Source organism: Sciurus carolinensis, chromosome 2 (assembly GCF_902686445.1).
Source record: "Sciurus carolinensis chromosome 2, mSciCar1.2, whole genome shotgun sequence".
Classification (NCBI taxonomy): domain Eukaryota; kingdom Metazoa; phylum Chordata; class Mammalia; order Rodentia; family Sciuridae; genus Sciurus; species Sciurus carolinensis.
Genome location: NC_062214.1, coordinates 175,003,893 through 175,014,800, shown reverse-complemented (window position 1 = coordinate 175,014,800; position 10,908 = coordinate 175,003,893). Strand labels below are relative to the sequence as shown.

The 10,908-nt window shown below is 54.9% G+C and overlaps 1 protein-coding gene across 1 annotated transcript; it reads left to right on the top strand.

Moving 5' to 3' along the window:
- The first annotated feature begins 245 nt into the window (after window positions 1–245).
- Irf2bpl (interferon regulatory factor 2 binding protein like) lies at window positions 246–4,434 on the top strand. The gene has a single exon (XM_047538463.1). The coding sequence runs from the start codon at window positions 1,192–1,194 to the stop codon at window positions 3,571–3,573; it is 2,382 nt and encodes a 793-aa protein (XP_047394419.1). The 5' UTR covers window positions 246–1,191; the 3' UTR covers window positions 3,574–4,434.
- Window positions 4,435–10,908: the final 6,474 nt, after the last annotated feature.

The window sequence follows — 10,908 nt, the reverse complement described above, 5'->3', positions numbered from 1 at the left end:
GGAAAGGTCAACGTCTGTTTAATTTCCACCCCCAGCCCCGGACTTCCAGCTTTAGCTCGCCCGGCCTCAGCTGTTGTACACACACGGCGAGGGGGAGGGGAGGGCGGAGGCGCGGAGGAGGGGCTGGTTGGGAGGAATCTGGGCGTCCTGCCGCGCATGCGCCTTTCCCGAGCAACAAGTGGGCTCCACAGACAGAGGAAGTGTAAAGGGGGGTGGGGGGACTGGTGCAGAGCATGGCGGTGACGTCAGCGCTCCGCCCGGGCGGCATCCCGCGCGGCCAAGCCGGGGACAGCGCGAGCCGCAGCCCGAGCAGGAGCGCCGAAACGCGCCTCCGGAACGTAGAGTAACAATCACAACCCCACATTCCGGGCGAGCACGAGCGGGAAGGGATGCAACCCGGGCCGAGGCGCCGCGCGAGCGCCCTGCAGCCAACGTGAGCGCCGCCAGCCGCGGCGGCCCGGGCGCCGGCCAGGCCAGGGGGCGGCGGGAGCCTGCGTGCGTGCGCTCCTCTCCTGCTCTCGTGCGTCCTGGAAGCGGTGGCCGCTGCGGCTCCCTCCGGCGTGCAAACCCTGCCGCCACCAGCGGAACGGCCGACCCTGCGGAGGGGAGAAGCACCTCTCTCGGCTGCCACCCCCTCCCCCGGCCCTCCAGGGAAGCAGCGGCTTCAGCAAGATTGGACCCGGGCACCGGGTGGCACAGCCCTCTAGCCCTCGCCCCAGGGTGCCTGGCGGGGAGAGGACGCAGCTCGTAGGGGGGCCCCCAGGGGAGAGGAAGAGGCAGCCCCGTTCCAGCTTCCACGCACCAGCCATTCCGGGGAGGGGGCCAAGAGGCAACGGCGGCCAGCACCGGACACCCTCGCCCCCTCCCCCCGGGCCCGGAGCTTCCAACCCAGATCTGCCGCACCAGGAAGAAGGCGCCTGGGCTCGTTTCCCGACGAGACAGCCGCAGTAGGAGGTGGGGGCGAGGAGCGGGCTGAACCCGTCCACCGCCCCGGCGGTGGAGCCCCCGCGGAGAGGCCCTGCGCTGGCGGTGGAGACTCGTGCTCCCTCCAGCCCCGGGGGCAGAACTTTCTCGCCCCCCCTCGTCCCTCCCCCGCAGCCGGACTCCCTCCCCAGCCAGCCAGTCCTCCCGGAGGAGAAGGCGCCGCGGAGACAGCCCGGGCGGGGGCCTCCCTTACCCAGGGCTGGCATCATGTCGGCGGCGCAGGTGTCCTCGTCCCGAAGACAGTCTTGCTACCTGTGCGACCTGCCCCGCATGCCCTGGGCCATGATCTGGGACTTCTCCGAACCTGTATGCCGCGGTTGCGTCAACTACGAGGGCGCAGATCGCATAGAGTTCGTGATCGAGACCGCGCGCCAGCTGAAGCGGGCGCACGGCTGCTTCCAGGACGGCCGCTCCCCCGGGCCGCCGCCGCCCGTCGGGGTCAAGACGGTGGCCCTGTCGGCTAAGGAAGCGGCTGCGGCAGCAGCGGCAGCAGCGGCTGCCGCGCAGCAACAGCAACAGCAACAGCAGCAGCAGCAGCAACAGCAGCAGCAGCAGCAACAACAGCAGCAGCAGCAGCAGCAGCAGCAGCTCAACCACGTCGATGGTTCCAGCAAGGCTGCGGTACTGGCGGCCCCGTCTGGCCTGGAACGCTACGGCCTCAGCGCAGCCGCTGCCGCTGCCGCCGCCGCCGCAGTGGAACAGCGCAGCCGCTTCGAGTACCCGCCACCGCCGGTGAGCCTGGGGAGCAGCAGTCACACGGCGCGGCTGCCCAACGGCCTCGGGGGCCCAAACGGCTTCCCGAAGCCAGCACCAGAGGAGGGACCCCCGGAGCTGAACCGGCAGAGCCCCAATTCATCTGCTGCAGCGTCAGTGGCCTCTCGACGTGGGACACATGGTGGGCTGGTGACTGGGCTGCCCAACCCGGGGGGTGGCGGGGGCCCCCAACTCGCAGTGCCTCCCAACTTGCTGCCACAGACGCTGCTTAACGGCCCAGCTAGCGCCGCGGTGCTGCCCCCGCCCCCGCCCCACGGGCTGGGAAGTCGTGGACCCCCGACTCCCGCACCGCCCGGGGCTCCCGGAGGCCCAGCCTGTCTTGGGGGCACCCCGGGCGTATCGGCCGCGGCGTCTTCCGCGTCGTCTTCGACCTCGTCGTCGGTGGCGGAGGTGGGCGTGGGTGCTGGTGGCAAGAGGCCCGGCTCGGTGTCGAGCACCGACCAGGAGCGCGAGCTGAAGGAGAAGCAGCGAAACGCGGAGGCCCTGGCCGAGCTGAGCGAGAGCCTGCGCAACCGGGCCGAGGAGTGGGCCAACAAGCCCAAGATGGTCCGCGACACGCTGCTCACGCTGGCGGGCTGCACGCCCTACGAGGTGCGTTTCAAGAAGGACCACTCGCTGCTGGGCCGCGTCTTCGCTTTCGACGCTGTCTCCAAGCCCGGCATGGACTACGAGCTGAAGCTGTTCATTGAATACCCTACGGGCTCGGGCAACGTATACTCCAGCGCGTCCGGTGTGGCCAAGCAGATGTACCAGGACTGCATGAAGGACTTCGGCCGGGGCCTCTCCTCGGGCTTCAAGTACCTGGAGTACGAGAAGAAGCACGGCTCCGGGGACTGGCGCCTGCTTGGGGACCTGCTGCCCGAGGCCGTGCGCTTCTTCAAGGAGGGCGTGCCCGGCGCGGACATGCTGCCCCAGCCCTACCTGGACGCCAGCTGCCCCATGCTGCCCACTGCGCTGGTGAGTCTCAGCCGCGCCCCCAGCGCACCTCCAGGGACTGGGGCCTTGCCGCCCGCCGCGCCATCGGGCCGAGGCGCAGCTGCTAGCCTGCGCAAGAGGAAGGCGTCCCCGGAGCCCCCGGACTCAGCCGAGGGTGCGCTGAAACTGGGCGAGGAACAGCAGAGGCAACAGTGGATGGCAAACCAGAGCGAGGCACTGAAGCTCACCATGTCGGCCGGGGGCTTTGCAGCGCCGGGTCACGCTGCTGGGGGTCCACCCCCACCGCCCCCACCCCTGGGACCCCATTCCAACCGGACCACCCCGCCGGAGTCAGCCCCGCAGAACGGTCCGTCCCCCATGGCCGCCCTCATGTCGGTAGCAGACACTCTGGGCACGGCGCACTCGCCTAAGGATGGCAGTTCTGTGCACTCAACCACTGCGTCCGCGCGGCGCAACAGCAGTAGCCCGGTGTCGCCCGCCTCGGTGCCGGGGCAGCGCCGCTTGGCATCACGTAACGGGGACCTGAATTTACAGGTGGCGCCCCCGCCGCCTAGCGCCCACCCGGGTATGGACCAAGTGCACCCCCAAAACATTCCGGATTCCCCCATGGCCAACAGCGGACCTCTCTGCTGTACCATTTGCCACGAACGTTTGGAGGACACGCATTTCGTTCAGTGCCCATCCGTCCCCAGCCACAAATTCTGCTTCCCTTGCTCTAGAGAGAGTATCAAGGCCCAGGGGGCCACTGGCGAGGTATATTGCCCCAGCGGAGAGAAATGCCCCTTAGTCGGGTCGAATGTACCTTGGGCCTTCATGCAGGGCGAAATCGCGACTATCTTAGCTGGGGATGTTAAAGTGAAAAAGGAGAGAGACCCTTGAACCACAGGGCACCCACCTCCTTTGCCCTAGACCAGCTCCTCTCCAATCCAGAGGGCCCCTCCCCCACCCCTCCTCCAATCTCCCTCCCCTCACCCCCAAGATGTAGAATTGTGAATATAACAAACTGCAAAAAGTTAGTCTTATGTATAGACATTATTTTCGTCGTATGTTTCTATATTTTGAAACAAAGGTATGTAACTTCTTCATTTGAAGGATAAGCTGGTTTGTGTTAAGCAGTATAATATTAGTTGGGTCATTTGCATCATATTCGTTAGCATTTATTTGGTGGCAGAATGTTTGCCTAGGTACAGAATTAATAGCCCTTAGCAACGACTGCTGCTGGTGTGTATTTTTGTAAATGTTATGCACTCTGAAAGGAAAAACACACACAAAAGAAAAAGGTTTTTGTTTTGTTTTGTTTTGTTTTTTGCCAAGGCCAGTGTTGCTGCCTAAAAAAAAATAATAATGATGATGCTATAAAATGGTGAAAGCTTCTTTCTAAACAGCCCCAAGTGTTGAAGTCTTCACTTTATTTTGTTCTGTTCTGTTTTGTTTTGTTCTCCTGTTTTGTTTGCAAAATAGTAAGGGGGGTGTTGTGGGGGGGGAACGGGGTGTTTTTTGTTGCAAGTTTGTGAGGGGAAAATGTTTAGGTTTGTTTCTACTGACCTGAATGTGTTGGATCTTCACGTGTTGTTTTGTTTTTGCTTTATTGATGCACGGATGCTTTTGAACAGTAGAGCGAAATGCTAGACATGGAGAATCTGCTCTGTTTGTCCTTTATACATTTCTGTAGTTAACAGAACACTGTAATGTGCCTTGGAGCTTAGTAACTTGTAATAAATTCAATTGATATTAATTCTGCCCCGAGTCAGCAAGTTTGTCTTCTAGAGCTAAGGCCACACAACTCCAACCTAGGGGACACCTTCCCTACCTCCAACAGAACAGGAATGCTAGTCCCTTTGAAAGCCCTCAGCTGGCCTGGGAGGAAGGGCCTGTGCTGCCTGGCTGCCCCTCCCCCTCAGTACCAGGCTATTTACATTCACCTCTTGGGGAGGCGACAGTTGCTGACTAAGCGATTTCTGTTTACTCTTCAGCATCTCTATTTTCCCCCGGAAATGGGGCCCAGCTGCAAATGGCATTGTCAGGAATGCTTTTTGGTGCCTTGCCCTGGGGCCAGGAGTATATGCTGATACCCAGTGCATCTGTGACTTGACAAGTGGGGCGTGGGGCTTTAGAAAAGAGCTGGGGTGCTTTGCCTCTTGGCTACATCAGAGTTCACTGTTGAACATGGAAAGCAAAAAATGCCACAGAGCTGGGATTCATCATTGAGGGCCGGAGGGGTGTGGGCAGCCGGGAAGCAAATGCTGTGCCGGGCCACCAGGAGAGCCCCCGCAGCTTCCGGTCGATGCGTCGGAAAAGCAGTGTTCGCCTCGCTCATTACACGCCCTCTCCCTTTTAATTAGTATTTCTAAAGGCAGAACACAGCTGATCAGAGTGGGGTTTCAGGGGATGGGGAACCGGGGCTGGCGGTGGAAGACCCTAAGCCCAGTTCCTGAAGTGAAGGTTACTTATGACAACAAATAAAATTCATTTCTATCGGTGAAGACATGCAATTATTCATGGAATCAACTTTTGGGCGGCATTTGTGGAGGGCCGTGGAGTGGGGCAGGGGGCAGAGGACTAATGCCTTTCAGAGCACAGAGCCCCGGGGCTGTGACCCTCCCGAGGTAGCGGAAGGCGAACAAACTTGGTTTGAACCTTGCACTTTCCTGGGAGGCAAACAGAAGAAGAGTAGAAAACAGGAGGGAGGAAGCAAAACAAAACGCCGCGATCCTATCTGAAATTCATTCCTGGCCACACCCCATTCCTGGGCGGGGCGAGCTGGGCTCCGACCGCCCCCTCCGAGGCTGGAGGAAGATGTGAAGAAACTTGGCGCCCCCACCTCACTCCCATCCAAGAAGGGGCGGGAGGGCTGGGAGAGGGGTGTGGGCGCAGCACGTTTGGAGAAAACAAATCACCGGTTAGCCCAGAACACCGGTGTGGAGGTTGGGTTGGTGTTGGAACTTGCCGTTAATAACAGCCTTTTAGTTTCTGTTCTTGCTATTTGCCACCACCATCATGGAAGCCGCGGAAACCGGGACTGTGTGTGTGTTTGGGGGTGTGGGTACATGGCGATATTGATGGGTCTGCTGCCGTCTCTTAATCCTGGGACATGGGAGGTGCCTGTCTCACCTCTTTAAGAATCTCCCCACATATAAATAGACATTCGTGTCAGCTTCCTGCAAATGTGTCCTTGCATTTTCATCTGCTGCCAAGTGTTGTATTGGTGCTTATGAGTCATGAAACCTATTTTCATCCTCAGGGGTAATTAACTTGGGGGGTGATAATGCATAGCAGACTGTAGGAAGAGTTAATTCTAAAACCCATCCTCACTTGGCTACCAATCACATATTTCACTTAAAGGTCTGGATTGGCTTTTCTCATAAGCTCATTAATAAAAAACTGAGCATGTTTCTCGCCTGGAAGATCCTCTCAGGTGCTCCCAACCCCCACTTCCATTGCATACACGCTGGAAATGGGGAAGGCTCCACAGCCTGAGAAGACAGCCAGTCATGGGTGTAATTTAACCACTGCTGGAGGAAGGAGCAGTGAGGTGAACTTGGATGTGTGGATTACCTGTCTGGGTGTGGACCCTATGAGTAGTGTCTGGTGGCTCCCGCAGGGAGCCTGCCCTGTTATCTTCCTCTATGTGCATATTGGCTCCTGCCTGCTCGCAACTCTCATTGCTTTGGTATTATGTTCAGGAACTTTTAGGATTACAAGACCCTTGATTAGTGGTGCACATAGGTAAGCAAGGGGACCTGTCATTACGAATTTAGACTGTGTAGTTTAGAAAGCTAAACTTGTTGCCAGGTGCTGTTATTAGGGAGAAAAAAGCAGCAACTGCAATAATGAGGCATCCAGCAAAGGAGACCAGGTTGGTTTCACTGAGGAAGGCTGACTTGATGAGACCTAGAGGGGAGAGGAGGCGGGAGCAGGAGGGAAAGAGCGGGCTGGGGTGAAGACTTGCTGGAAGTGAATTCTAATGGTGCAGTTAATTAAAGTTCACTGTAGCCAGAGGCTATTGGTGAAATGGTGGCCTGCCCCTCTCCCCCTCTTTTTTTTTTTTGAACCATGTAAACTTTCTTTTTCCTGGACACATTCAGTTGCTAGTCTTGTGCCTTAACTTGATTTGATCCACAGCTAGACCCCCCCTCCCCTGAGGCATTCCATATGGGGTGCCCAGGAAGCATTTTTTTCCAATCTAGCATGTGAGGGTTCTTGTGAGTTTCAGAGTTTCGGACCCAGGTCTCTGGATGAAGCAAGCCTTTATTCATCTGTATCACCTGGGGTTGACTTCCTTGCTCCTCAGAGCCAAAGTAGTCAGCTTTCTAGGTCTAAGTTGCATTTATTCATCCGCCCCACTTGGGCTGGGTGTCCCTTTAAGTGGGCATGAGGCCGGGGCAGTGAGAAGTTAATTCAACAGCTCTGAGGGAATAACCCTTGGGTCTCATTCCTTGACTTTGATCTCTGGAGGCCGAGCTGTGAGCAATTCACTGTGGAGGACAGCTAAACATCCAACTTCTAAACATTAAGATTCAAGGTACAGCTGGGCACGGTGGCGTGCGCCTGTAATCCCAGCAACTCAGGAGGCTGAGGCGGGAGGATCAGGAGTTCAAAGCCAGCCTCAGCAAAAGTGAGGCACTAAGCAACTCAGTGAGACCCTGTCTCTGAATAAAATACAAAATAGGACTGGGGATGTGACTCAGTGGCCGAGTGCCCCTGAGTTCAATCCCCAGTACCCCCCTGCCAAAAAAAAAAAAAAAAAAGAAAAGATTCAAGGTACACTTTCATGCACATTCTGGCCCCGACTGGCTGATATAATGAGTATGAAAATTTACTTTTGTTTCCTTGTAAACTTCATCTAGTAAAGTTAGAAGTGGAAATGATCCTTTGGTGATCTAGTAAAGTGTTTTCTAAACCTTTCTGGAGTCAGAGACACCTTAGGAAAAATCTAATAAAAATTGTGGCTCTTCCCCAACAATTTGTCGGTGAATTGCACACTTTTTTTTTTTTTTTTTCTGGTGCTGGGGATTGAACCCTGGTGCTTTACCACTGAGCAATATCCCAAGCACTTTTTATTTTTTATTTTGAGACAGGGTCTCACTAAATTGCCCAGGCTGGCCTTGAACTTGAGATACTCATGCCTCAGCCTCCAACCACTGGGATTACAGGTGCCACCATGCATGGCTATTCCTCATATTTTCTTTGCTCTTTAATAGACATTTTATGCATTTATTTTTGAGTAGATAATACATTCCTTTGACTTGCAATTCAGAAACTGCAAAGGGTAATACAGTACAACTGCAATGTCCCCTTTTTATAATAGGCCTTTCTGCCACCAGGTTATCTTCCAGTATAGGACCAGCGTTGGATTTATAAAGGGGTTTGTGTATATGTAAAACCTATTCATGGAACTTAAAGTTAGAACCCAGGTGTAGACCATCCACCTTATAATGATGAGGACCTCAAGGCACAGAAAGGTGAAGTAACTTGCCTATGGTCACACAGTGGCAGAGTCTAGGCTAGATATCTGTTAGGAAACGGCAAATTTTTAAGACATTTGGCTTAACTAGAGCCTTTTATGAGAAAGGGTGATGAGTGATGGGCAGAAGGACAGTGAATACCTGGTGCATAGGATCCTCCAAGATTTAGTAAAACAAACAAGTGTTTGTCCATGGTCTCTTTTTTGTCATTCCTTTTGGGAAAGGGGATGTTCAAAGAAGTCTCTGTGTTTCTGGTTGTCAGTGTCAGGAGGGTCCAAACTGTTCTTAACCTTTGATCTGTGAACCTTTACACCAGCTCCCCCTTTGCTGATTGGAAACGTCTGAAGGTTTCAAGACAGTCACAAGCAGCTGACTCCAAAACCAACTGGTGCAACCGTCTGTATGTAAAAGGAAGGGTGGGGGACATACCTGGGACTCTTTGCTCATTTCCTTGAAGTTGGGGCTTCTCTTCCTGTCCTTGTCAACCGTCTCTGCCTAGATATCTCTCCCCACTGTAAAGGAGGGAACTGAGGGAATTAATGACATGCCAGGTGTCCCATGATGTGCCAGGTAGACACGTACTGAGCCCTTTAAGCTTCAGGCAGGTCCTCAGGAAGGTCAATGACCCGCTTTCCACGTATGCCTGCTGAGCTCAGGCAGATCAAATACCCAAGAACATCCAGACTCGCCGTGGTCCAAACCCAGGTCGGCCTAGAGCCAGGCTCCACGGCTCCTCCGTGTGGAGAGCCTCTGACTTCTGACCCCCAGAGCCCAGGACTCTGTGGCTCGCAGCATGAACTCCATCCATGATCCCACTGTGCACCTTCCTGGGCCTTGGAGTGAACCTTACAGATGGCAGGGAACAAGGCCATCCACAGGAACGGCCATCCGGAAGACTCCAGGGGAGCCACGCCCAGGCTCCATGTTCAGTAGCGATTCTGGAGCAAGACTGTTCTGAAATCTTCCTCCACTGCCTTCTACTTTCAAAATTCACTGGAGAGGGAGCCCACCTTGGTCTCACCTTTGATGAGACAGAGAGGTGGGTAGGAAGCAGGTGGCGATTCTAGTTTCTAAAGCATGTTGCTCCTATGGGGAGCCTCAGCCCCAGCAGGCAGAACTTCCTGGAAGTCTTGCTTGTTTTAAGGGAAAACAGTGACTGATTAACTCTGGTTCCTTGTGTGGTTTTCCTGCCTCTTTGGGGGCCCAGTGTGCATCAACCAGGCAGGACAGGTCTGGGTGTCGGTCTTGGGGTTGTTCCAGTAAAGTTTACCTCTACACCAAAGTCCAAATCTTGGGTCCCTAATTAGTAGACTGAGGAGAAGCGTCCTGGCCTCCCAGCTGGTCTCCTGCTCTGGCTCTGTCCTCTATCAGTCGATTCTTTACCATCTGGGCTAGACATAGCCTTGCTTAGAACCTTCCCTTGGTTCCTTGTTCCCTATAGGATAGTGTCCAAATTGCTTAGTACAGGGAGCAAAACCCTCTCCTATCTCTTCAGTATTTTAATTTTTAAAAAGCTATTACATATACATGGCAAAGGGAAAAAAATCAAAGAGCATGAAAAGGTTCTCAGTAAAAAGTGGGTTGGTCTCCTTTCTGTTCCAAACCTTCAGTTCTCCAAGGAGGGAACCTCAGCCAGCAGTTATTTTGTGTCCACTTTCAGCAGTATTAGATGCACAAAGGAACTTAGATCTGTTATATAGACCCCCTGGGGGGACACGCCAGAGACAAGAGAGGTTCGGGAAACTGGGTCAGAGAGACCCCAATCTGGTTCTGGGGTGCTCACTTGAAGGTCAGTTGGGGAGCCCCTATTCCCACAGCCAAGGGTTAGCTTTATTCTTCACACACTCCTGGGCAAGGTGTGTGTGTGTGTGTGTGTGTGTGCGTGTGTGTGTGTGTGCACGCCCTTGGTCCATGTCCAGTGTGCCTATATGGTTGTGTGAGTTGGGGAGCTGGCTCTCTTAAGCCAGTCCCTGTGTGACCTGAGGGTTCTCTGGAAGGAACAGAGCGGGGGCCATGGCTGCCAGTATCCCCTGGAGTTTCCAGAACCTTCCTCACCAGCAACCACACTCCTCTCCCTCTCTCACTGCCCACACAGCTTGGTGAAACTGGCAGAATTGCCCTGTAGGGGACAACCTGAGGAACTTTGGCAAAAAGAAAAGAGCAAAGGAGAGAAATAGTTGAACATGAATTTCAGAACAGCTGGGCACGGTGGTGCACGCCTGTCATCCCAGGGGCCCAGCAGGCCGAGGCAGGAGGATCACAGGTATGAAGCCAGCCTCAGCAACTAACGAGGCTGTGAGCAACCTAGTGAGACCCAGTTCAAAATGAAAGGTAAAAAGGCCAGGGATGTGGCTCAGTGGCTAAGCACCCCTGGGTTCTATTCTTGGTACCCCTCACCATCAAAAAAAAAAAGTGCATTGTTACTACAAGTTCTCCATTATTATGGTATCCTTGAGGCTGGTTGAGACTATTAATCTCCTTTGACAGGCAAGTACCCACCGTAGATACTATCGCCCCATTTAACAGATGAGGACACTGAGACTCGCCCCTGCCTGGCCTCCCTGCTCTCACATCTGAAGGTGGTTCACCCGCTTTTAGCTCTGCTTCCCAGATCTTCCCCTCCCCCACCACTAACTCTTCCAGGGCCAGGGCGTCCGCAAAGGTTGTTGGGGGAGGAGTGAGCACTTGATTTCTGGGACCTGAGCTCTGGCTCTGGGGCTGCTGCAGCTCCAGGAGGTCACTGAAGATA

What these genes read in the sequence shown, in the direction of transcription:
- Irf2bpl (XM_047538463.1), top strand. Translation starts at nt 1,192, where the DNA reads ATGTCGGCGGCGCAGGTGTCCTCGTCCCGAAGACAGTCTTGCTACCTG.